This window comes from Misgurnus anguillicaudatus, chromosome 20, assembly GCF_027580225.2.
Source record: "Misgurnus anguillicaudatus chromosome 20, ASM2758022v2, whole genome shotgun sequence".
In the NCBI taxonomy this organism is placed as follows: Eukaryota; Metazoa; Chordata; class Actinopteri; order Cypriniformes; family Cobitidae; genus Misgurnus; species Misgurnus anguillicaudatus.
The window spans coordinates 12,758,275-12,786,192 of record NC_073356.2 but is presented as its reverse complement, the minus strand read 5'-3'; the positions used below and the strand labels follow the sequence as shown (position 1 = coordinate 12,786,192).

Genomic DNA, 27,918 nt, shown 5'->3' with positions numbered 1-27,918 from the left:
CATGGTCAGAAACAATGCTCAGATAGGCCGTGGCATTTAAACGATGCCCAATTGGCACTAAGGGGCCTTAAGTGTGCCAAGAAAACATCCCCCACACCATTACACCACCACCACCAGCCTGCACAGTGGTAACAAGGCATGATGGATCCATATTCTCATTCTGTTTACACCAAATTCTGACTCTACCATCTGAATGTCTCGACAGAAATCGAAACTCATCAGACCAGGCAACATTTTTCCAGTCTTCAACTGTCCAATTTTGGTGAGCTCGTGCAAATTACAGCCTCTTTTTCCTATTTGTAGTGGAGATGAGTGGTAGACATCGGGGTTTTCTGCTGTTGTAGCCCATCCGCCTCAAGGTTGTGCGTGTTGTGGCTTCACAAATGCTTTGCTGCATACCTCGATTGTAACGAGTGATTATTTCAGTCAAAGTTGCTCTTCTATCAGCTTGAATCAGTCGGCTCATTCTCCTCTGACCTCTAGCATCAACAAGGCATTTTCGCCCACAAAACTGCCGCATACTAGATGTTTTCCCTTTTCATACCATTCTTTGTAAACCATAGAAATGGTTGTGCGTGAAAATCCCAGTAACTGAGCAGATTATGAAATACTCAGACCGAACCAGACTTTCCCATTCTGGCATTCAGTTTGGAGTTCAGGAGATTGTCTTGACCAGGACCACATCCCCAAATGCATTGAAGCAACTGCCATGTGATTGGTTGATTAGATAATTAATGCATTAATGAGAAAATTGAACAGGTGTTCCTAATAATCCTTTAGGTTCTTAAGACATTTGACAAGTTAGGTGTGCGGTTTACAGAAAAATAAAAATAATAAAGCATTCAACAGACCCGTGGTATAAACTACAGTAGTTTTTTCATATGGATTTTGATGGTATACTACAATTCACTACAGTGGTAAATACTAAATTGTACTACAGTATTTTTAGATGGCTAATCTTTGATTGTCCTAAATCAAAGATTAGTTTTCTTTATTGTATGATCCCAGCGTTGCTTCTTAACTGGGCTGTTGTTTTCTGTTACTAAAAGTGGTAAAGGCTTCACAGAATGTAAATGAGAATGCAAATGAGGCAAATATCATTTGATAAAAAATTATTTGTTAAATACTTTATTTTACATTCATGTTACATCAAAACAAACAAAGACGTACCAACCATTTATTGTTTGCCCTACAAGAAACCCGTCACTCAAGCCAAAGTCTTTTTTAAAGAATATATACATTAATTTGTCCACCTATGCTCGTCCATTAGTCTTGTTTCCTTATATCACCTAAAGCCGAAAGTTGGTCCTCAATGTTCTTCAGATCCTCCTCCATGGCTGCAATCTAATAATTTCAAAACACAACAAAAATATATGCATGTTCCTTTAGCTGCTGAAATATAAATTTCTCATGGGAAACACCAAATGGAGAAAATGCAGCGCATGCATAAATACTGCAATCTGCAGAAGTAAATACATCTGAATAATTTCATATTGAATAATGATGAGGATTTACTATGGAGTATGGCAAAATTGTTCAAAATGACTTTCACAAGGCTTTACTATAATATGTAATCCAGGAGACTAGCTAGTGTTTGGTATTTAAGATCCTTTCTCATGCATAGAGGGGTGAATCCCACAAAAAATGTCCACGTCAAAATCAAAAGTAAGACGTTATTTTCTGCATAAAAGTCTATTTTTATATACAGTAGGCATAAAAGTTTCATGAGATTTACTCAGACCGTACAAACTACTGTATACTCACTTTATTGCTCGTCTCTTGCCGGACACGATCAGGAACTTTCTCGGTGTAGTTGTGCACCTGTGTACGTGAGATGGCTTGCTTTAGTTTGGTGTCCAGTTTTTGTCTGCGCTGAGAGAGGAGCGTTCTCTGTTTGTCAACATTAACGCTATTCTGAAGGAAAGACGTAAAGATACAGATCAGAAATGTATGTGTGTTCTGTACAAAATTGTACTTACTTCACAAATTAAAATGTAAATGTATTACCTGAACGTTGAGATGCAAGCGAATGGAGTGGTCCACCACCCCTACAGCACTGCCCACGGGTGGAGGTGAATCAGTGAAACCTCCATCTGGACAATACAGATGCAGCTCTGAGATTCGACCCAGGGTGCAGATAGCGGATCTGAAGCGCAGAAGGGTCTGAGCTTGATCAGGTGTACACACTGCCCACACTAGAAGGACAAACCTATTTTAATGTCACATGATGGAAGATGTGTGCCACAACTTGGTATACAGTACATTATTTAAAGGAATATCCCACTTTCATTTAAATAAATTCTGAATATCTACTCACCCCCATGTCATCCAAGATGTCCATGTCTTTTTTTGTGCAGTCGAGAAGAAATTAAGTTTTTTAAGGAAAGCATTCCAGGATTTTTCTCCATATAGTGAACTTTATTGTACCTCAACGGTTTACTGTTTCAATGCAGCTTCAAAGAGCTTTAAAGGAATAGTCTACTCATTTTCAATATTAAAATATGTTATTACCTTAACTAAGAATTGTTGATACATCCCTCTATTATCTGTGTGCGTGCGCGTGGGCGCTGGGGCGCGCTGCGACGCTTCGATGGCATTTGGCTTGGCCCCGTTCATTCGATGGTACCATTTAGAGATAAAGTTAGAAGTGACCAAACACATCAACGTTTTTCCTATTTAAGACGAGTAGTTATACGAGCAAGTTTGGTGGTACAAAATAAAACGTAGCGCTTTTCTAAGCGGATTTAAAAGATGAACTATATTGTATGGCGTAATAGCACTTTTGGGAGTACTTCGACTCGGCGCAGTAACACCCTCCCTCTCCCATTATGAGAGTGAGAAGGGGAGCGGACTTTTCAGGCTAGTCGAAGTACTCCCAAAAGTGCTATTACGCCATAAAATATAGTTCCTCTTTTAAATCCGCTTAGAAAAGCGCTGCGTTTTATTTTGTACCACCACCAAATTTTTAAATAGGAAAAACGTTGATGTGTTTGGTCACTTCTAACTTTATCTCTAAATGGTACCATTGAATGAATGGGGCTAAGCTAAATGCTATCGAAGCGTCGCAGCGCGCTCCAGCGCTTACGTGCACGCACACAGATGATAGAGGGATGAATCAACAATTCTTAGTTAAGGTAATAACATATTTTAATATTGAAAATGAGTAGACTATTCCTTTAAACGACCCCAACTGAGGCATAAGCCGTGTGCGTTTCACGTATGTAACCTTTCGACGTGATTACGTAATATGTAAGATCACGCTGGAACGTTACACAGCTAGTGCAAGACGAGAAGTTGTTGTTCTTTTTTTTTTGCGAAAATGACGACGGTTTCGCTAAATAAGACCCTTATGCCTCGGTTGAGATTGTTTAGAGCCCTTTAAAGCTGGAATGTTTTCCTCAAAGAAACGTAGTTCGTTTTCGACTGAGAAAAAGACATAGACATCTTGGATGATGACATGGGGGTGAGTAAATTATGAAAAGCGGAGAAATCCTTTAAATGTTTTTTAACCTTACAATCTGGTTTTTCCTTTGTAATCTGGCACTGGGCCCTCAGTAACCTCGCCACTCTGACCACTTCCTGAACCAAAGTGAAATCCGCATCCTCCTTAGGAAAATACCAGTGATCCTGTGTTGAAGGACAAAATGAAAGACATGAGGAAAATTTTTTCCATCGCCAGTGTTCACAACAAAGCAATCCCTACTGAAAAGTGGTGGTGAGCTGGTTTTAGCTGGTCTCCCAGCTGGGTTTTAGCTGGTGTAGCAAGCTAGTCTAGCTGGGTGATTCTCACGAAATCCAAACTTAAAAGGTGTCCAGCATTAGATTTTTTTAAAAAGCTATTGAATATATTTGCACATATAAGATTAAGGTCCGAATTACTATAACCATTATTTTTAGAGAATTTAAAAAAAATATTTTATTTTATTTTTTGATTATCACTATAAAAAATCATCATTATCGCAACATGTTATTACATTAAATATATGCATTTACAAGCTCATGTTTCGGTAATGAGAACTAAAAAGTTGTCTAGGTACAAAATTTCAACTTTTATCTGGAGAGAAAAAATAAGAACTGCTAACCTGGTAGCCATCTTGTGTGTCACAGTCAATTATGTCCCTTCCATCTATTTTTTTTTTAAATGTTAGTTCCTTGAGGACTTAAACAATGATTGAAACTTGTTGCGGAGGATGAGAAAATTGGTCTTGGACACATTTATATTCCTTATTATTTTTTCTACATTTACCAATGATCACCAAATACCACATGTTTCTTTACTGTAAATGTTTATAGTATAACATGCACTGAAACTTTTTATTTTTTAGATTTTTTAATTATAAATATTTCCATGTCAAAGAACACAAATCCAGTCATAGACACATTGCGGTAATGAGAATGTGGAAAAACAACAAAATTGATTTGTATGATGTCATTTGAAATCATGTGCAAAATAGTACATGAAGAGATGTTTGTAACTGTATGCTTCTTATTTTGATACTCTTACTTTGCATGTACTTTTTATCAAAATGTTTCATGACACCTCATAAGTCTAATTTCGCAAGAATCACCCAGCTTTGTTTTGGTCAATTTTTAAGATGGTCTAGCTGGACTTAGCTGGTCAGGCTGGAAGACCAGCTGACCCACCAGTTTGACCCGCTTTTCCAGGTTGGGAGCACCAACTTAAACCAGCTACTGCCACCTTAAAGAAACACGCTGACTTTTTGGGACTTTGGCTTGTTCACCGTATCCCCCAGGGTTGGATGGGTCCATACATATCCTTTTCATCTCTATGCGTTCCGTAGCTCTGTCTGATGCACCCATTGTAGCCTAGCTTAGCACAAAGACTGGAAGTAAATGGCTCTAGCTAGCATACTTGTAACCGTATACATACTGGGAACTATATTCTCAGAAGGCAAAGCACTGCTACTTGGGCGGAGAGACTAGCGCAACTGAGCGAACTCTCTGCTCCTCACCACGGGTCTTCTCGGGTGCTGCGAGCAAATCACTCCGCCCAAGTAGCAGTCCTTCGCCTTCTGAGAAAATAGATCCCAGTATGTATACGATTAAAAGATGTCTGTCTCCCATATGACCTTGTTATTTGTACACGGTGTGACTATACAAATCACAACATATAAATAGGAAAATGTTGGTGTTATTTTGCCACTTATTGGGAGCAGTATGCTAGCTGAAGCCATTCACTTCCAGTCTTTGTGCTAAGCTAAGCTAGCGGTGGGTGCGTCAGACAGAGTTACAGCACGCATGGAGATGAAAAACGTATGTATGGACTTATCTAACTCTGGGGGATACGGTGAATAAGCTAAAGTCCCAAAAAGTAGGTGTGTTCCTTTGAACCAGCTACTAGCTTATGCTGGTCTTAGCTGGATTTTTCAGTAGGGATATCACACATGCTTGTGTTTCCTTTTCCCTGCTGTAAAAATCTTTAACTTAGTACCATTTTATAAAGCATCCCAGTACTGTTATGGTCTCATATAAGCAGTCTTTAAACACCTCTAATCCAATCAAATTTAGGAACCCTCACTAACTGTTGTATATTTTTAACACACACACACACACACACACACACAACATGGATGTGAACGACTTTTGTGACAACCAGAGCAAAATGTTTTTCTAATGACGCGTTTGATTGGCTCACCAGCTGTGATGTTTTTGGGTAGGGCTGCACACACAGGCTGGTGGGGCTTTCGACGGAGTCCGGACTGTAAGGCAGGAGTCTCTGCCATAGCTCCTCTGTGAGGAAAGGCATAAAGGGCGACAGGAGAGAGAGAGAGATAGACACACTGTGATACAACACAGACGTGGCCGACTGTCTTTCTCCAACTCTCTGCTCCTCGCTGTCAGAGCTTTCATGCTTCAACACCGGCTTGATGCTTTCCTAAATTAAGTACAAAAAAGGAGGGAGGAAACATTAAGGAAACATTGCCATTTGGGCATATAGTGTACTAATTGTCATTGACGTTATAGATCTAACTCACCAGGTAGACATCACAGAGACTGTGGACCCAGAACGAATGCAGTGCTGAGGTGACCGTGTGAAGCTCATAGCTCTCGAAAGCCTGTTCACACTGCTGAACAGTGCTGTACAATCTTGAACATATCCACCTGTCCATACTGGACACAGGGTGTGTCTGAAAAAAAAAGAAATGGACAGATAGGCCATTTGATGATACAACAGCAAAATATATATTACTTTACAAAAGTTTAAATACATTTGACTGAAGATCACAATGAACTGAACGGTTATGCTAAAATGCTTTAATGATGGACGTATGTGCTTTTGGGAGCTTCGCCATGCTAAGCCCCATATAAGAAGATAACAAGATGCCATTTTATGATTTGTTTTGTTCAGAAAAAAATCAGAGATGGCAAGTGGTTGAGTATATAATGAAATTGTTTTATATTAGGGTGCACTATTTATTAATACTGTTTGAAGAAGCTAAAATATAACTTAAGATAACTTAAAGGTGCAGTGTATAACTTTTAGAAGGATCTTTTGACAGAAATGCAATATAATATTACATAACTATATTATCGGTGGTGTATAAAAACCTTACGTAATGAACTGTATTGTTTTTATTACCTTAGAGGGAGTCGTTTTATCTACATACACTTATCTACATACATTATCTTTAATGTGGAAGTCACTTTCATGTTTCTACAGTAGCACTAGACGGACAAACTGTTATATAGAGCGTGTTTCATCCCTACGTTGTCTCAGACGATGATTTGCTCGATCGAAGTGCTCGAAACACCTAAATATGATGCCACCTGCTGGTGGAAACGTTGTAAAAGCAACAAGATCTTAGTCCAAAAATGTTACACTTTTTACACAATATTTGCAAGATTTAAAAAAAAAAATATGTTTTTAAGATGTTTTTTACTTTTTACATAAAAGTGTATTGTGTATTTTTAGTTTTATTTAGGGCAAAGAGCTCACTTTAGCCCACATTTTAATTATGCACATATTTGTTATTAAATCTGTCTATAAACAAAAAGTAGGCAAAATGGTACTGTTTGTCAGTATGAAAGATAAATGTTTTATGAACTTGCATAATAAAACTGACCAGAGTTCACCAAACGATATTAGACGCTGGTTATTTGTGATCAACTCCTAGTGGTAAACCATCGGATTTTCGAAACATTTCGAAACAATTATGACATAATGAAGCCTCGTTGGCTAAAATCACATGACTTGGCCAGTTTGAAACACAGTCCGAACCAATGATTCAAAACAAAAGATTCATAAATGTTTCCAGGCTTCATGAAGCACTGCTTCGACATTGTCCATCACTAACAGTAGCTTCACTATGCGTTTCGAAAGAGAGGGGTGAGCTGTGGACTGAACTGTTGGTTATAATTCACAATCTTACTGCTAGATGCCATTAAAAATCTACACAGTGGAGCTTTAAGATGATGATAGTGTGATAAGTTAAAACAAATCTAGAATGGAGTGTAACAATGCATCTATATGGATCGTTCCAACGTCTAACGATATGATACATCGATGCAACAAGTAAAATATTTATATGAGGGACCTTTATTTTGAAACTCTCCACATTTTCACAGAACATCTGTCTACACATTTTCATTTACTGAAAATATGAAAATAAAGGGCAGACGCAGAAACCTTATGCCTGCTGTCAACTGAATTCAACTGAAATGGTATCGCAGTTTGTTAAAAAAAGTGTTGCTGACCAAGAGAATCGATATGTATGTAATATGTAAAAGTGTTATTCAGGCATGTGATTGGCCAAGGACTAAAAAGAAGGAGCAACCCAAAACCACCACCCCCTCGCGCGGAAACAAAATGCACACCATAACATACACAAAAAAAATACATTATAACCATTATAATTATTTAATTCTGACGCACAATTTAGATGATAGAATGTTAAAATTACCTTATTTTACAATATAGTACTGGTTAAATGAATTACATTATGTTTTTGAGTCATTATTGACTGTATTGACTATAGTGAGAAAAAAAGTAAAACATTTTTGAATACTAAAAAAGAATGAGGATTTGTGTTTTAAACTTTAATGTATACAAAATATACAAGGTCCGATTAAAAAGGAGCTGATGAAATGCAAACACTGTTCGCAATGATGGTGGTTTTTTGCAATTGAAACTCAATTGTACTGTCAATTATTTTCTCTCTTTCTCTCTGCTCTAAATAGCAGTGCTGTGGTTGGATAGTGCAGATTAAGGGGCGGTATTATTATAATTCGCCTTGCTACCTACATCACAAAACAGGCAAAACCTGAAGGACCTATTTTTTCAAATTCTCGCAAAGTATGGCTTATCAAAAAAAAAAATACTGGGTTGTTCTTTTTCACATTTTCTAGGTTGATAGAAGCACTGGGGACCCAATTATATCACTTAAACATGGAAAAAGTCAGATTTTCATGCTATGACCCCTTTAAGCTCCCATAGGTGCCCTACCCAAGTGCGCATCAAGGGAGCATATTGACTGAAAAGGGGATACTCGCACACGGGGTCCATTGTAAGTCTAAATGGACCAAATGAATCATGATCTCATGGCAAATGAGACAAAATTGCTGAAACAAACATTGGGGGCTCTATCATACACCCGGCCGGCGCAATGCAGTGCAATGCGTGACGCAAGTTTCTTTTGCTAGTTTCAATTCGTCGCAATGATCATTTTATTTTTCACGTTTAGTGCCACGTTGTTTACATAGCAAATGTATTTGTGCCCAATTTTTCTGTTCTGAAAACAAGGTGTGTTCAGGCACATTGTTGGCGCGTTGCTATTTTGAGGCGCAATATGTTTTTTGTAATATGCGCCTATAAACGGGACAACAATGCGGGTTTGCTTATCACATATATGGATGCGCAGTAGCACAAAAACACTTTTAAATATGAAAGATTAAAGGATTAAAATGTAAAAGATTATTATTGAGTCTCTTGGACATAAATGAGGACCGATTATGAGACGTTAGAAGGCGTAAAGAGCTGCTTCACCTGCAGCCTGGTAAGTAAATAAATGTTTTTGCTTTAAACAAATGCATCTATTTTTAAATGCTGTTTTTTTAAATGCTACCCCACGGTTTATTGTATACAGTATGATGACTCTGTACCTGTGGATATGGTGAGATGGGAACCGTTTTTAAGTAATGCTTTTTAAAAAAAAAAAAACACGGCACTGTCCGAGTGCTGAAACGACTCTCCGCACGTTTGTAAATTCTTTATCTCTTGTTTGTTACAAATAAAGTACTTTTAGAGTTCAAACCTTTTCTTGCATATTTATTTTATGAGATTACAATGATTATGTAGGATATCAATACATTTACAGCAATTAAAAGCCTGCTATTTTTACTTCTATGACTTAAAGAAAACAGCTTTTAAAGGTTTTAATAAAAAACAACAACAACAAAAAACAATAAAAATCTAAGCTTTTTGATTTTTCAAAAAAATTTTCAATAAAAATTAAATAAAACAATTAAAAAAATTTTTTTTTTCTTAAAATGGTGGTCTTCTTCCTCCGATTAGTTTTTCAGTTTACAAAGTCCGTCATCTAAATATGATTAGACATAGCGCCAGCGCAACTGGCTTTTTAAGGGTTTATTGCACGTTACGCCCAAAACACACCCATTTCCCAAATAGGATTGGTGCATAAACCATTTTTCCCGTGGTTAAATTAGCAAAAGTGGAATCGGACACGCCCATTTAGACCGTGTGCTGTGCGCTTTAGACAATGCGCTTAGATCTTTATAATAGGGCCCTGGGTGTCATTTACTAATAATTGCGTACATTTTTATACGCACATTTGAACTTATAAGAAAAACTTTCCGTACGATTTGTCATTATGCGTATTTTTATAGAAAAATATGTGTAGAAAAATATATAACCTATAAGATATTGTATATAATTATAATAATATAGATAATGTATATAAAAATATAGAAAATATTATAATATAAAATATAATTATGAAAAATTATACATCAACATTATTATATACATCATAGCATAGTATGATTATTGTGTACGTGTGGTATTAGTTGTTTTAATTTTTACGTACATTTAAAAAAACATTGTACGAAACATTTTGATGAATCATGATTTATTCGTGAAACGTCCGTACGCACATTTCATGCAAAAATTTGTACGCAAACATGCTTAGTGAATGATATCCATTAATTTAACACAATATTTACTTACAACTAACTAAAAAACAAAATGTGCACTCTGTTCTTCAACTATTTCCACTCTTTCAGTAGACATGATTAAAGTCCGATCATTTCAAAACACCAACCAATATTGAATTAATTATATATAAAATAATGAAGGCCAGTAAGGCGAGCGAGTGAATAACTGTAGCCTCATGCGTTCAAATAAATTTCTGATATTTACAAGTACAACAGATTTTACACTAGCACTGTTTGTTTATCCTTATCATTTTGTGTCTCATTAAAGCAATTATGGGAATTGAAAAGCAGAACCAGAAAGACAACATAGTGCAGGTGGAAAATAGAAAACATGATAAAGTACGCACTAAATTTACAACCAAATGCAGAATGGAGAAGGAAGACCATTAAATTATAATGGCAACATGCAGATCAGCTCTCACAGCTCCCGGTGGGAAGGTTAAGGCTGATATTGATTTAATGAAGAGGTGTTTGCGTCCGCCGTACCTCGGCTAATGATGCGGGCGAACTCGCATCCTTCAACGTGGCGAGGGTGAATCGTACCGCCTGCCACATCTTATTACAGAAGTGTCTGCAGCTCAACACGTGGGACACGGACAGACTGATGTCGTCCCCTGAGGTTTGAGGATTTAAACAAAATGTCAACCGAGCCAATGATGATCTCTGGGTTTCTCTGATGGTATCGTTTGATGACAGAAGTTTGTAATGAGGTTGACTCACCCTGGGCTTTGTAAGAGCAGAGAGCAAACCTCAAAGCGTCGGTCCCACACTCTGGAATACCTTTAGGGAAATCTTTCTTCTGCAGAAAGGACACACAGGGAACAGGGTAACCTTGCTCAGTTGGGAACGACTGCTAAAATCATCAAAACACAGATGAACCTCGTACTGACCTGCGCTTCCATGGCAACAACGCTCTCTCTCGGATCTAAGTTTCCTTCTTTGATTTTCTTTTGAAGTACCTGTAGAGATCAGACCATGTTATGTTATTGACAAGACCATAAAGTTGTCATGACAATAAGCACACGATAGCTAGTTACTATAATAGACGTTAACCACGCTTCGAAACATGACAATGGAATTACTGAAAAAATGAGAATGAAATATTTCATTTTACAAACTAGTGTGACCCTGGACCACAAAACCATAAGTAGCATGGGTATATTTGTAGCAATAGAAATAAATACATTGTATGGGTCAAAATCGATTTTTCTTTTCTTATATATATATATATATACACCCACGCTGCAAAAATTCTTAGTATTTTTGTTTTGTTTTCAGTAAAAATATCTAAAAATCCTTAAATGCTTAATATGCTTTTTGGTCTAAAATAAGTTTAGTTTTTAGACCAAAAATATCAAAATTAAGTGATTTTGTGCATAAAACAAGCAAAAATATCTGCCTATGGGGTAAGCAAATTTTTCATGAATTTAGTGTTTAAGAAAAATTTTCAAGATTTTTTGCTTACACCATTGGCAGATTGTTTTTGCTTGTTTTATGCACAAAATCACTTAAATTTAATATTTTTGGTCTAAAAACTAGACTTATTTTCTTGGGTCATTTTGCTCATCTTAATAAACATCTTAATTTAAGAATTTTTAGATATTTTTACTTAAAACAAGACAAAAATACTAAGATTTTCTTGAAAATCATTTTTTGCAGTGTGCATAATGATGGCTCATCTGGCATGCACACTGCAAAAAATGACTTACTTTCTTAGTATCTTTGTCTTGTTTTCAGTTAAAATATCTAAAAATTCTTAAATTAAGATGTTTTGTCTTGATGAGCAAAATGAACTAGGAAAGTACGTCTAGTTTCTAGACAAAAAAATATAAAATTTAAGCAAATTTGTGCTTAAAACAATTGGCAGATTTTTTTGCTTGTTTTATGCACAAAATCACTTAAATTTAATATTTTTACTGAAAACAAGACAAAAAAACTAAGAATTTTTTTTATTGAAATGACTTTCTTACTTAGTATTTTTGTCTTGTTTTCAGTAAAAATATCAAAAAATTCTTAAATTAAGATGCTTTTTCTTGATGAGCAAAATGACCTAGGAAAGTAAGTCTAGTTTATAGACAATTTTTTTTTAAATGAAGCACATTTGTGCTTTAAAACAAGCAAAAAAAAAATGCCAATAGGGTAAGCACATATTTTTCTTGAATTTAGTGTTTAAGAAAAATGTTAAAGATTTTTGCTAACCCCATTGGCAGATTTTTTTTCCTTATTTTATGCACAAAATCACTTAAATTTAATATTTTTGACTTATTTTCTTAGGTCATTTTGCTCACCAAGAAAAAACATCTTAATTTAAGAATTTTTAGATATTTTTACTGGAAACAAGACAAAAATACTAAGCATTTTTTTCATTGAAATTACTTTCTTACTTAGTATTTTGTCTTGTTTTCAGTAAAAAAAATCTAAAAATTGTTAAATTAAGATGCATTTTCTTGATGAGCTAAATGACTTAAGAAAATAAGTCTAGTTTTTAGACCAAAAATATCAAATTTAAGCAAAATTGTGCTTTAAAACAAGCAAAAAAAAATGCCAATAGGGTAAGCAAATTTTTCTTGATTTTTTCTTGAATTTAGTGTTTAAGAAAAATGTTAAAGATTTTTTGCTAACCCAATTGCCATATTTTTTTGCTTATTTTATGCACAAAATCACTTAAATTTCATATTTTTGGTCTAAAAACTTATTTTTTAAAGACTTATTTTCTTGGTTCATTTTGCTCATCAAGAAAAAACATCTTAATTTAAGTTTTTTTTTAGATATTTTAATTGAAAACAAGACAAAAATACTAAGTAAGAAAGTCATTTTTGCAGTGTGCATAATGATGGCTCATCTGGCATGCACACTGCAAAAAATGACTTTCTTACTTACATATTTTAACTGAAAACAAGACAAAAATACTAAGCAAATTTGTGCTTAAAACAAGCAAAAAAAAATCTGCCAATGGAATAAGAAAATTTTCTTGAATTAAGTGTTTATGAAAAAAGTAAAATTATTTCAGGAAAATATTTCTTATTCCATTTTTTTTTTTGCTTGTTTAAGCACTAATTTACTTAAAGTTTATATTTTATGTCTAAAAACTAGACTTATTTTCCAAGGTAATTTTGCTCAAGATTTAATTTAGTAATTTTTTTATATTTTTACTGAAAACAAGACAAAAATACTAAGAAAATAATTTTTTGCAGTGCACTGGCGCAATACAAATTTTTGTCTTACATAATGATAACTGCTTCCAAGAAAGAAAAACCACCAGCCAGCAATACCACATTGCAAATCACGAAAATAAAGACTTATTTTCTGGAAATATGTCAACACATGTACGAAAATTGACTTAGTTTGGCAGAAACGGTGTGTGCTTATTGGTTGCCATACCTCCAGAGAGACACCCGAAATAACATCCAGAGGATCAATGACATTTCCTAAAGATTTACTCATCTTCCGCCCATATTTATCTCTCACCAAAGAGTGAAAGAGCACCTGTGTGACAGACAGCCACGGTGATAGAGAGGAAATAAAGTGAAAAACATAGTGAAACATTTCAAATAGACAGTTACATATCTCTGTGCCATTTTTAGATGCTGTTGGTACATGACGCACATTGCCATATGGCTATTCGAATTACAAATCCTGCCTGTCTTATGATACAGCATATTAAATTATAAGTAACCTGTTTAAAGGGCAGCTGGCCGGTTAACTCTTTGCCCAGCATCACCATCCTGGCCACCCAGAAAAAGATGAGGTCACTTCCTGTTTCCAGAATCGAGTTGGGGTAGAATTGTTTCAGGTCTTCTGTCTGTGAATAGGAAGTCGGATCAAAGCAACAAATCAATGCGCAGACATACTTTGGTGTTTTTTGATGTCTGGCTTCTTTCATGAGCTGCTGATGTGGAAGAATAGAGTTTATATTGAAGTACCTGCTGGGGCCAGCCGAGCATGGCGAATGGAAACAGACCTGATGAGAACCAGGTATCAAGCACATCTGGATCTAAACATGAAACAAGTTTTCATGAAAAGGAAAGTTTATTGAAATATGAGCAACATTGTAATTTGTGCATTTTAAAAATATTTTTACTGTTCTAATGAAAGAAATAATTATGTTTAATTTAAAAGAAGCACACGCCTTCATGTGGGAAACATTTCAGGCAAGTGTTTTAGGATGTACTTGTGATCATAGATGCATAGTAGCGAGGCGAACCACAACGTACAGAAAATTACCCTGCAGTTTTATATTTCAAACAGAGATGGCGATAAAGAGGCAAAGGTTACGAATTGCAGCTTTAATGTGAACTCTATGACAGTCACCCTGTGTGAGTGTGATGTGATCTGGATTCACTCCAAACTTCACCGCAGCACGTTCCCGAGCCTCTGTGGCGGTTCTGCCCCAAACCCACTTCTCCTAAAAAAGACACCTTCTGTTAAAACGACACATCTCAATGTATTCTGGTCACAGTTCATCATTGCAAGTAAAGAGACGTCACTTTTCCATTGTGTAGTATGACGGGACTCTGCTTGCTTGGTTTGTTTTTTTCATTCAGTGCCGCGTCAGAGTGGGTGGGATTATATTTTTATCATTACAGTTGTGTTGCATGACATCATCGTAATACACAAAATAATACGCGATACACAAAAAAGCACAACACAGGAGCAACGGAGCGTATTGCAATTGTGTTCTTGATTCCCAACATGTGGATGTTTATCACCCCTAAAATTGAGTTTAGGAACTTTTACAACAAAGCACGGACGATGACATCACTTGGTTTGCTAGACGGCGCAGGAGGGGAAGCTAATCTTGCATTTAGCAATGACGCTAGTAGTGACGATTCCCTCTGACCAATCAGTGATCTCCAGTGTTAAACGGCACGTTTTAGTATCCTAAACGGAACCTTAACCGAGGTGGTACTAAAAAAAGTATTGGGTACTGTACACTCCAAAAGTGAGCAGTACCGAGGCCGTACTGGGTCGTACTATCCAATGGAAAAGTACCAAAAGTAACTGTATTCATAATGTTGTAGATCTCACCTCTTCTGTGTTGTTGGAGTTTTGTAACGTCACTCGATAGGCTGGTATCTGATGACCCCACCAAAGTTGTCTGGAAATGCACCAATCGCTGCAAAGTATTATTGAGGGATTATTTTATTATCAGATGATAATAATAGGATGGCTACATACCAAAAACATAACGCATAACAAACATGGAATATTAACTGATATCGAGCAGGTAGAAGTTAGGCATGATATCATTAACCAAACAATGATGTGATCGACCAATCAAAAATAAGTATTCTGAAGAATGATGTCACTTTACAACAACACTTTATAATAAGGTTGTATTTGTTAACATTAGTTAATAATGCATTAGCTAAAATGAACTAACCATAAACAATTCTGCATTTATTAATTCATGTGAATGTTAGCATTTACTTATACATTTTTACAATCAAAAGTTGTAACATTAGTTTAGTTAAAGGTGCAGTGTGTAATATTTAGAAGGGTCTCTTGACAGAAATGCAAAATAATATACAAAACTATATTATCAGGGGTGTATAAAGACCTTTTATAATGAACCGTTATGTGTTTATTACCTTAGAATGAGACCTTTTTATCTACATACAAAGAAGGTCCCCTTACATGGAAGTCGCCAATTTGTGCCGCCATGTTTCTACAGAAGCCCTTAATGGACAAACGGTTGGTTGCAATTCGCAATCTTACCACTAGATACCGCTAAAATTTACACACTGCACCTTTAACATTAGTGAACTAACATGAACAACTGTACTGACATTATCTATAATTAACAAGGATTAATAAATGCTGTGGAATTATTGTTTATGTTAAATTCATGTAAGCTAATGCGTTTACTAATGTTAACAAACACAACCATATTGCATAACTAACCTGATGTTAGACAGCCAGTTCTTCCACATTTTTGTATAAAAGTGAGGAATTATTTGTAGATCGCCCTCTTCGACAGCCTAAACAGAACATTTATAAGAGATGTCAATGCTTCACTTATTATTATCACTAAATACAACAAAGTTAAAGGACACCTATTATGCAAAATCCACTTTTACAAGGTGTTTGGACATAAATCTGTGTTGGCAGCGTGTGAACACAACAACCCTAGAATGAAAAATCCACCCACTTTGCTTATAATCCCTATTAAACCAAAGCAGTCTCATTAGATATATTATTTTGATTCTCTTGTTAATGTGACGTCACAGTGATAAAGCCACGCCCACAGCTACTGACTGACAGTCCTGCATTACCCTAGTTTCCACCCTCAGCGAGTTGTACGCTGTCTGCCATATCTCAATAGTGAGATACTATTGTCTTAGAATGTAAGTGGTGTTTTTTGATGTCAAGGATTCTTCCATGACAGGACTAGTCCTTACAAGTCACTTCCTTCAGAGGCTAGGCAAGACTCTTCCTCTTTAGCATTCGGAGAATACGTAAATGGAACAGGCTAGCAAGTGCATGTCATTGCGTCATTACGTCAGTGAAAAGGTGTGCTTTCGGTGCTGCGCGGATAGGATTGTGGGTGATTTGAGAGCGCGAAGGCTACACATGTGCATACTTTCCTGTATATGGGATATTTTTCGAACGAAGGACTCAGTCCTTGGTTGAAATTCCGAAGATCCTCGACATTGGAACAAACCTTTGACTAATGTCGATGACGTACCATCCTCATAATTCTGGCTTCCAAGGATCCTTCCTTGACATTGAGAGACACCTAGTTTTCAAAAGAATCAGATCTATTTGAACCGAAAGAGCTCACTGTCTATTTTGGTAAGGGAGTGAGGAGCAGCAGCTAAAATTTGCATTTAAAGGTACAGGCACGAAAAACAACACATTATTGCTCACACCCAAATAGGGGCATTTTGGACATGCTATTATAAATGAACTGTGGAGTATTTTGAGCTGAAACTTCACCGACACATTCTGGGCACATATTGAGGCATCTTGTAAAAATGGGCATGGAAGCAGGAATGTGGTTTTCTAACTCTTGATGGCTCAATGTTTCTCTGCACTTGTACTCTTTTCTCTAGGGAGTCTTGACGGGGGCAGTTAATGACCCGCGAGCTATGGACCAATTGTTTAATGTTGACAAAACAAGGGCATGTGAACACAGCCAAGATTATGCCATTCTAACGGTTTACTGTTAAAGTATGTGACTGTTATAGTAGTATAAATACATACAGTATGGAGCAACAGATATATTTTAATTGTAAACTTTCCTTTAAATATGAGTAATTTAAGCGTATAATTAATAAATTATGAGTATTGTTAACTATATGTACTTAATAACATATAATTATATAAATATTTTTTAATTAGAAATGAAAAATGTGTCTTAAATGGGATATTTCACAAGGCTTTTTTAAGATGTGAAATAAATCTTTGGTGTCCCCAGAGTACATATGTGAAGTTTTAGCTCAAAATACCATACAGATAATTTATTATATCATGTTAAAGTTGACACTTTGTCGGTGTGAGCAAAAATTTGCCGTTTTGGGTGTGTCCTTTTAGATGCAAATGAGCTGATCTCTGCACTAAATTGCAGTGCCCTGGTTGGATAGTGCAGATAAATTATCCCCTTCTGACATCACAAGGGAGCCAAATTAAAACTAAGTTACTGGGTTGATCTTTTTCACATTTTCTAGGTTGATAGAAGCACTGGGGACCCAATTATAGCACTTAAACATGGAAAAAGTCTGATTTTCATGATATGTCCCCTTTAAATGCGTGTGGTTTAGCACATCCGCTTTATTTGAAATGTGATCTGTCTGTTTAAAACACACTCACTCACTTGAACTGCTTTTTGTGCCATTTCTTGACATCGTACAAACCACTGTCTCTTCAGCAGCGGTTCAATGACATCTCCAGAACGACTGTGTGATAAAATAAGAAAAAGACAGGACACAAGGTCAGAAGCCGTTTGTTAAAGTTCAGCCAAAAACCAAGTTTACCCCAGAATGACAACATTTTGTTATTAATTACTCACCCTCATGTCGTTCCACACGCTTAAAACCTTTGTTCATCTTCTGAACAAAAATTTTGATGTTTTTAATGAAATCTGAGCATTTCTGAGCCTGCATAGACAGCAACGTAACTCACAACTTTCAAGGCCCAGTAAGGCAGTAAAGACATAAAACAGTCTATAATGTTAATATAGTCCATGCGGCTACAAAGGTTCAAGGTTTGAAAATATGCTTATTTTCCAGCTTCTCTAAAGTTAAACATTTGGAATCCATTCAGCTTATCTCCGGGTCTGGCGCTAGCACTTTTAGCATAGCTTAGCATAATCCATTGAGTCTGATTAGACCATTATCGTCGCACTCAAAACTAACACAAAAGTTTCAATATTTTTCCTATTTAAAACTTGACTCTTCTGTAGTTACATCGTGTACTAAGACCGACGTAAAATTAAAAGTTACGATTTTCTAGGCCGATATGGCTAGGAACTATACTCTCATTTTGGCGTAATAATCAAGGACTTTGCTGCCGTAACATGGCTGCAGCAGACGCAATGATAATACGCAGCAGCCGAAAATAGTCCCTTTAGTATCTTCCAATAGCAGGGGACTATTTTCGGGCACTATGTACCGTATTTTCCGGACTATAAGTCGCTGTGAAGTATAAGTCGCATCAGTCAAAAAATGCATCATGAAGGGGAAAAAAACATATATAACTATATATAAGTCGCATTTATTTAGAAAATTATTTCACAAAATCCAAGCCCAAGAACAGACATTTAATCTGGAAAGGCAAGTTATTGAACTAAACAATAGCACACAGAACAACAGGTCGGAGAGGTGTATGTACATGTTAACGTAACACATTAACAGTTATTAAGCTAACGTAAACAATAGCATACCGAACATACCTGGGAGGTTGAAAAGACTAAATTAACATAACAAGCCAACACGAATCAAGTTCACCCAGCTCCCAAACTCATTCAACGTCACTGAATCATGAAAATTAAAGAGCAGCATATAGCACCCTCTCGTGGCTGTAGACGATAATGTTTTCTCTTGGTTCATGTTAGTCAGTATGAATTAATTTTTACATATAAGTTGCACCTGATCATAAGTCGCAGGACCAGCCAAACTATGAAAAAAAGTTCGATTTTTAGTCCGTAAAATACGGTAATATCATTGCGCCTATTGAGCATATTTTCAAAAAAAGTATCCCTTTAATTTCATGAAGTGACGAGTATACTTTTGTGCTCATACTCAAGTCAGTCTCTGATGCGTAATGATAAAAGCAGCACATGCATGTTTTTAAACAACAGCAATAGATATAAATATATACGTAGATGCCCCATCAATGGCTTGCATCTATGAAATGGACGCATATATATGTCTATGGCTGACATAATGTGTTTAACGCATGCATGAAGTGCTTTTCATAAATACACATCAGACTTTTTGAGCACCAAAGGTATACTAATCGCTTCATGAAATGAAGATTGAACCACTGTAATCACATGGACTATTTTAGCAATGTCTTTACTGCCTTTCTGGGCCTTGAAATTTGTGGGTCGCGTTGCTCCCTATGAGGGCTAAGAACGCTCTCAGATTTAATCAAAAATTTCTTTGCTCTGATGAAGACAAAAGAAGATATTTTGATAAATAATGGTAAGCACACAGCTGATTGTAACCACTGACTTCCATAGTAAAAAAAAAAAAAAAATGCAATGGAATTCAATGGGTACCATCAACTGTGTGCTCACCATCATTTATCAAAATATCTTCTTTTGTGTACATCAAAATAAAAAAACTCATACAGGTTTGTAACAACATGAGGATGAGTAAATGATGACAGAATTTTTATTTTTGGGTGAACTGTCCCTTTAAATGTCTAAAATGCCATTTTTTCTCTTGCTTCCTGAACTTGTGCTCGTAGAGGAGACTTGTGGAAACTAGCACGCTAGATTCCCTAACAGTAAACTGGTGCTCAAGCGCACTCAAGTCGTGTAGAATAAACCAGCCTTAAAATAAATTAAAGAAATGAGAGATGTGTTTACTTAGCTTTACTTCTTGTTATTTACCTGCAAATTGGTAAGGACATGGGGTGACTCTTCTTTTCCCTAAACAACTTCTTTTCCATCAGTGCATCGATCACCCGCTCCCTGGCATCAAAGCGTTTGACTCCCTGATGTGACACACACATACAATGTGTCTCTAAATGCCATATAAACATTTCTACGGATATGGCATGACATGTTTTTAAAATGGTAATCTGTAAAATGATTGACATATTTACCTCCAACCACTGGCCACATAGTGAGGTCATGGTTCCATCTCCTCCAATCACAGTGAGCCGTGGCAGCGTGTGCCTCTGAGATAACAGGAAGTCAGTGTGGTCGTGAGCTGGTGTCAGTTTAACAGCACCTATTAACGCACAGAAAAATTATAATAGTGTGTTAAAACACTAATGAAGCTTTATTATACATACAGTACATGATTATATAATCGAGAATTTAAAGGGATAGTACACTTAAAAATGAAAAGTCATTATTTATTTATCCTCATGTTGTTCTAAACCTGTATGAATTTCTTAATTCTGATGAACACAAACAAAGATATTTTGATGAATGATGGTAACAACACAGTATTTGTTTTTTCTACTATGGAAGTCAATGGGTACCGTCAACTATGTGCATATCATCCTTTATCAAAATATCTTCTTTTGTGTTCATCAGAAGTAGGAACTTAAACAGGTTTAAAAAAAAAAATTAAGGGTGAATAAATGACAGAAATTTCATTTTTAGGTGAACTCTTTAACAAATATTATAAGGACAAGCATGCTTTCTAAAAACAGATCTTGTGTGGATGAAATACCTGTGCCCAAGTTTATATCCACCATAGTGTCAGTGATAATAGGTAATAATCGATCTGTAAACGGGTGCCTACAGTATTTGCCATGAAGAGCCTGGTTAAAAAAAGAAAGAAAACAAAACAAAGAAAGAAAAATAGACAAACTAAGTGTATATATATATAATATCTCCCTGTTCCAGAATGACAATAATCAGAATTATTATTATAGCAGAAATCTGAAATTCTTGAACACATAATGAATTGTGGGAAACATCTCTCTAAAACTATAAATGCATACTTCGTTTCTTAAAAATGTTAGGTCATCTAGTTATGTTCAAACTAAACAAAATGCATACTACACAAGGTACACAGCATGCACACTGTATACTAAATGGCTTATAAATGAACTATAGAGTAATATGCATCAAACGCAGGCATACTCATAATAAACCAGTTCATTAAAGGGACACTCCACTTTTTTAAAAAAATATGCTCATTTTCCAGCTCCCCTAAAGTTCTTACCGTTTTGAAATCCATTCGGCTGAACTCCGGTTCTGCCGCTAGCACTTTTAGCATAGCTTAGCACAATCCATTGAATCTGATTACACCATAAGCATCTTCGATATTTTTCCTATTTAAAACTTGACTCTTTTGTAGTTACATCGTGTACCAAGACCGACAGAAAATTAAAAGTTGTGATTTTCTAGCCAGATATGAACTATACTCTCATTCTGGTGTAATAATCAATGACTTTGCTGATGTAACATGGCTGCAGCAGGCATAGTGATAGTACGCAGTGCCCGAAAATAGTCCCCTGCAATTCAAAGTACCCAAGGGGACTACTTTCGGTCAGTGCGCAACATCACTACGCCTGCTGCAGCCATGTTACATCAGCAAAGTATTTGATTATTACGCCAGAATGAGACTATAGTTCATATCTGGCTAGAAAATCACAACTTTTGGTTTTCTGTCGGTCTTGGTACACGATGTAACTACAAAAGAGTCAAGTTTTAAATAGGAAAAATATCGAAACTTTTTATTTTTTTAGCGCGATGCTAATGGTCTAATCAGACTCAATGGACTGTGCCAAGCCATGCCAAAAATCGTACCGCCAGACCTGGAGATCAGCTGAAGTGATTTCAAAATGGCAAAAATCAAATGTTTAACTCTATGCTTTAAAGCACAATGTAAGCTACAAACCAGGACACCTCATTTTTTTTTAACTTACTTTATATCGAGGGTCATCGGGATGCACAGCAATAGCCACATCTCCCAGCATCGTCTCCGGTCGTGTGGTTGACACGGGAACCTCTCCGTCTAAAAAATATGATTACACTTTAGTCAGGAAGAAAAATCCAAAAATAATTAAGATAAATCAACAAAACCCCACTCGCCCTGTCCATCCAAGGGATACGCAAATGTAACCATGGTCCCAAACTCCACTTTCTGCTGATAGCCAGGAACCGACAAGAGTGTTTTGCCTGACAGCTCTTTTGAATCCACCTTAATATATCAAATCAAGTGTTACTGCACGAATAACACATAACAGTGATAGAAGTGTACAAACACCGTTATGTACAGTTTGTTGGCTAGCGATGTACCTCTATGTCTGAGATGGCCGACTCTAATGCACAGCTCCAGTTGACCAAACCTTCAGAGCGATAGATGAGACCAGAGTCACACAGTCTGACAAACGCCTCTGTAACAGCACTGCTGAAACCCTACAAAAGAAAAACAGATGTTAGGTTAAGAAACTGGTGCAAATTTGTGGGTAAAAGAAATAGCTATGAAAACCAGCTTACTAAATACTGTGCATTACATATAGTATGCAAAATTCAGTGCTTTCGGCATGCTTGAAATATTAAATTGGGTGTAGTGCATTGTGGGTAAATCAGTGCAACCAGGAGGGCAATACAGGTATTGAATGCATACAGAAAATGTAATGTCCAAAATCTTGTTTAGTTACCGGGTCCATTGTAAAGCACGCTCTGCTCCAGTCCAGAGATGCACCCAGTTTTCTAAGCTGATGATAAATTTCATCCCCCTTCCTGTAGAGCACATTTACAACAACAGATTCAATCATTTACAACACGGTACATAGCAAAAGTACAAAGACACCAAGCGCTGCAGGGCAAGCGAGACGGAGACTCACTCATTTTTCCATCTCCAGACCTCTTGGAGGAACTCATCTCTGCTGTAGTCCTGCCTGAGCTTTCCTTGGTCACGTAACAGTTTCCTCTCAACCACTGACTGACAAACACAGGCCATCACAAGAACATCTGAACTAATGTACAATATCACCTCAGCGCTGTTGTTGAACTGATAAACAAAGATACCTGTGTCGCAATCCCAGCATGGTCACAGCCTGGAACCCACAGCACTTTGTAGCCCTGCATTCTTCGCCTGTTGCGTACACAAGTTAAAAAACATTGATCATCTTGGTATTGGGGTGTATTTAAATGTTTTTTAAATAAAAAATTATATTTTACTATGTTCTTACCTCAACTTAGACGAATTAATACATACCTATCTTTTCTCAATGCGTGCACTTTTAATCTTTGTACAGCGTGTCGTAAATGAGTTAGCATTTAGCCTAGCCCCATTCATTCCTATGGCTCCAAACAAAAGTTTTATTTTGTGCCACCATACTTACTCGTGTAACTGCTCATGTAACAGTCTTTAAATAGGGAAAACATGGAAGTGTTTGGTGGCTTCTAAATTCATCCCTGCTTGGATCCTAAGGAATGAATGGGGCTAGGCTAAATGCTAACACATTCACGACACGCTGTACAAAGATTAAAAGTGCACGCATTAAAAAAAGGATTAATTTGTCTAAGTTGACGTAAGACATAGTAAATATTGAAAAACAGTGGTGTTTTTCTTTAAATAATGTATCATGGAACGAATGGTTTCTGTTTGTTTAATGGCTTGAATAGTTGCTGAAACTGAACTCTTAAACAAATACCTCGTCGAAAATAACAAATGTTTTGGGTTCCTATGTAATCTACGTGTTGTTTATTTTGCTTGTTATATAAATAAACTACTTTAAAAGGACTTTGTTGTTATTTATTCTTAGTGGGGTTTACCGGAAGTTACGTTATGACCACGAAAGCCGGGTGTTTATGTTGTTACTGCTGAAACTGTCTATAAAGTCAAGTGAGTTTTGGCTAGATGGGATACAGCTATGGCTTTTTTCTCCCGATTTGATGGGTTTAGGGTTAGGTTTGTGGTTAGGATTAGGGTAAAACAGTGCTCATCTAGTGAGATTTCACAAGATTTTGGCCGTTGCTGTATCCCTTCTAGCCACAACCAGTCGAGTGAGGTGCTTGCAGCTGAAATGCCATCGACAAAGGTGTTTTTTAGCACAATTTGAGCTTAAGAAACAAAAGTTGTGCTACAGTTGATGTCAGGTTTAATTGTTGGTCAGAAATATGTTGTTTAATTGTGATTTTAGCACATGATTTGAGAGATATAATGTCTTTCCCCATTCATGTAGATAGGACTTTAGTCCAGCATGACTGAAACAAAGGCATTGCAAACATGGCCGTCTAGTGGCGCGACTTTCCTAACCTCATTCACACAGCACTTTGGTCCCAGAAAATACTTGTAAAATTTGACAGACAGGCTTCTGTGTGAACGCAAACATGTTCCGTAAATGTTCTGGGATCGCTCCCAGAAAAAGGTCCTAGTAACATTTCCGTAGGATACACGGAAAGCCCTCAGTGTGAATGAGACGCAGAAACAATGCCCTAAGTGGCGTGGCGTAGTGAGGACGAGCATGTCATGGCAACTTGAAGTTATGGTTCAGCTTTTTAAACGAGAGATTTACATGCAAATTAACAATCATGATGAGAATGGTCGAAAATTGGACTGAAGCAGATATGAGGGAGCTCATCACTATCCACGCCGAAGAGGAAATCATTCAGGAGCATACTAGAACAGCTCATGAAGAGAGTGGTTTCAGGAGAGAGAAATAACGGAAAAGAAGCAAGCTGCTAAGAAAAAAAACTATCAAGTGCAGGACTTTAAAAAAGTCAAAATGATTCCGGACAAATTCGGATTCATTTTTCGTGTATTTTGTGTAATGTCTGTGTGAAAAGGGCTTTAGTTTGGAAGGATCATTAAATTGCATTAAAACGTTACCAGCGAGCCAAGGCATCTTCTATAGCCACTGTCATCGCGTGTCCGAGATGTAAAGTACCCGTGACATTTGGTGGTGGAATGCAAAAGGAGAAATAGTCGTCTCTCGCATGAGGAAGTTTACTCTGAGGAAAGACAATATCAAAAAGATCAAAGTTAGTTAAAAGTTATACCTTTGATTTATAAACAAAGACTGGAATGCATTTCTTACAAGACTGTTAAAGGATTAGTCCATTTTCCTAATCCAGATAATTTACTCACCACCATGTCATCCAAAATGTTGATGTCTTTCTTTGTTCAGTCGAGAAGAAATTATGTTTTTTGAGGAAAACATTCCATGATTTTTCTCATTTTAATGGACTTTAATAGAGCCCAACACTTAATACTTAACTCAACACTTAACAGTTTTTTTCAACGGAGTTTCAAAGGACTATAATAATCCCAAACGAGGCATAAGGGTCTTATCTAGCAAAACGATTGTCATTTTTGACAAGAAAAATAAAAAATATGCACTTTTAAACCACAACTTCTCGTCTATGTCCGGTCCTGTGATGCGTCAGCATGACCTCACGCAATACGTCATAACGTCAAGAGGTCACGGAGGACGAATGCAAAACTCCGCCTCAGTGTTTGCAAGTGTGTTGAAAGAGGACCGTTACGACATTGTTGTATGTCAACTGATACTAATTAATGTCTTTGTGTCAGTTTATTGTTTAAAATGGTCTGCAAATGTGCGTTTCATATATCTGACACGTGACCTCTCTACGTCACTAAGCATTTACTTGAGGACACGCTGCCGCATCACAGGACCGGATCTAGACAACAAGTTGTGGTTTAAAAGTGCATATTTTTTATTTTTGTTGTCAAAAAAGACAATCGTTTCGCTAGATAAGACCCTTGTGACTCGTTTGGGATCGTTTAGAGTCCTTTGAAACTGTATTTTAAACTGCATTAAAACTGTTAAGTGTTGGGGTCCATTAAAGTCCATTAAAATGAGAAAAATCCTGCAATGTTTTCCCCAAAAAACACAATTTCCCCTCGACCGAACAAAGAAAGACATCAACATTTTGGACGACATGGTGGTGAGTAAATTATCTGGATTTTTTTTAAGAAAATGGACTAATCCTTTAATAGCGTCTTTAAAGCAGTGGTCACCAATCCTGGTCCTGGAGGGCCGGTGTCTCTGCAGACTTTAGCTCCAACCCTAATCAAACAGCTAATTAAGGTGCATCAGGTGTGTTTGATAAGGGTTGGGGCTAAACTCTGCAGAGACACCGGCCCTCCAGGACCAGGATTGGTGACCACTGCTCTAAAGCATTATGTGTATATAATAGCATTGGTCAGTATTGAACTGTAATTTCTCCTTTACATGTTGCTCAGGACTGAAGAATCCCTGTTTCTCCCACCATTGATACCAGCCGAACTCCACATATTCTGGGCTGTAGGACTGTGGGAAGGGCAGGGAGGTGTCTGAAAGAGAAGTTTGGATTTGATATTACAAAATTACGTCCATAAAAGCTTCATAAATTTTTATTAGCAGCATTAATCTATTTTGTTACCTTTCTTCTCTCCAGGTAAGAGGGCAGCTGTATATATAATCTTTTCTTTTTCAGACCATTCCAGTCCAACCTCATTACCATCCTGCAGGGGGCAAATAAACAATAGGACCTTACTTATCTGTATGGCTTAAAACACAACCTAAGGGGCGGTCTCCCAGACAGGGTTTAGAATAATCCATGACTAGCTCTTAGTTATTTTTAGGACATTTTATAAGTTTTAACAAACCTTACAAAAAAATATATACTGGTGTGCATCTTGAGACAAAACAATGGCACTGATACATGTTAAGATATGTCAGTACAAGGTATTTTGAAATTAAAGTAACTCATACATGCATTTTAGTCTAGGACTAGGATAAGCCCTGTATGGGAAACCGTCCCTAAATGTTTGTTATAGAAATAATGCACAACCCACACTATTTAGTATAGTCTTCTCTCGCTCTCGTCTACGTTTGGCTTTCTCTGCTTGAGTCCTGGTGTGTGTTGGTGGTGTATTAACTGAAGCTGATGAACAGAGCCTGCATCTCCACGTGCTCCATATCTTCTGTACATCTCTGGTCCAGATTCTTGGTGACCCCACATGCACACGCTTCCACATGACCTGAAACACACAAACAAGGGTTTGAAAATATCACAAAGTAATCATTATACTATTATGTTTAGGACATTGTGGTGCTTGAACTAACATAGTACATAAATATCGCAATCAGACGGTCATATGAAGATCAAAATGTTTAAAAATATAGATTCTACAGAACACATAATAAAATAAAATAAATATATTTAAACATAAAATTCTTAAAGGTCGTGCAAGGTTCGTCACAGTGGTTTTCAACCGATATCATAACTACATTGAGGTGTAAAATGACAAATAAAGGTGTCAAATGAATATACCTTCACTCAGTGTGTACTGCCACAGGGCGCAGACATAATGCGGGCGCAGCGCTGCTTTTTGCTCGCCAAGGTGTCTGAATATTTTAAATCTCGTGTCATTAAAAATACTTTAATTAAAACTCAGATCAGTTGTAGATCTATAAAGGCACACGTAAAAAACTAAACTGCAGTTACGCATTATATATTTTTGGTAGTTATGCAAGTTCTTCCGTGTCAGATGTTTCCCATCGGACAGTATTGCGAGGAACACCCCGTTGGCCGCGTGTCAATTGTTTTTAGTGCGTTACCACGGCATAGTGTGGTTT

At 36.7% G+C, this 27,918-nt stretch overlaps 1 protein-coding gene across 2 annotated transcripts; it reads right to left on the bottom strand.

Annotated features, from left to right (window-relative positions):
- Nucleotides 1-1,097: 1,097 nt before the first annotated feature.
- Nucleotides 1,098-27,752, bottom strand: vars2 (valyl-tRNA synthetase 2, mitochondrial). 2 transcript variants are annotated; one of them, XM_055219079.2, is made up of 30 exons: nucleotides 27,614-27,752; nucleotides 27,135-27,320; nucleotides 26,720-26,801; nucleotides 26,530-26,630; nucleotides 25,164-25,285; nucleotides 23,357-23,423; nucleotides 23,173-23,270; nucleotides 22,987-23,068; nucleotides 22,622-22,741; nucleotides 22,415-22,523; nucleotides 22,249-22,337; nucleotides 21,045-21,135; nucleotides 20,467-20,594; nucleotides 20,252-20,355; nucleotides 18,008-18,089; nucleotides 16,096-16,172; nucleotides 15,220-15,307; nucleotides 14,503-14,596; nucleotides 14,115-14,185; nucleotides 13,868-13,993; nucleotides 13,573-13,677; nucleotides 11,082-11,150; nucleotides 10,912-10,990; nucleotides 10,678-10,805; nucleotides 5,997-6,149; nucleotides 5,657-5,896; nucleotides 3,516-3,627; nucleotides 2,008-2,195; nucleotides 1,765-1,914; nucleotides 1,098-1,344 (listed from the first exon to the last, which is right to left on the bottom strand). In XM_055219079.2, exons 2-30 carry the CDS (start codon nucleotides 27,315-27,317, stop codon nucleotides 1,267-1,269), a joined length of 3,216 nt encoding a protein of 1,071 aa, XP_055075054.2. In that variant the 5' UTR covers nucleotides 27,318-27,320; nucleotides 27,614-27,752; the 3' UTR covers nucleotides 1,098-1,266. The 2 variants fall into 2 exon arrangements, with proteins under 2 accessions (XP_055075054.2, XP_055075055.2); XM_055219080.2 differs by lacking the exon at nucleotides 13,573-13,677.
- Between the last annotated feature and the right edge of the window lie 166 nt (nucleotides 27,753-27,918).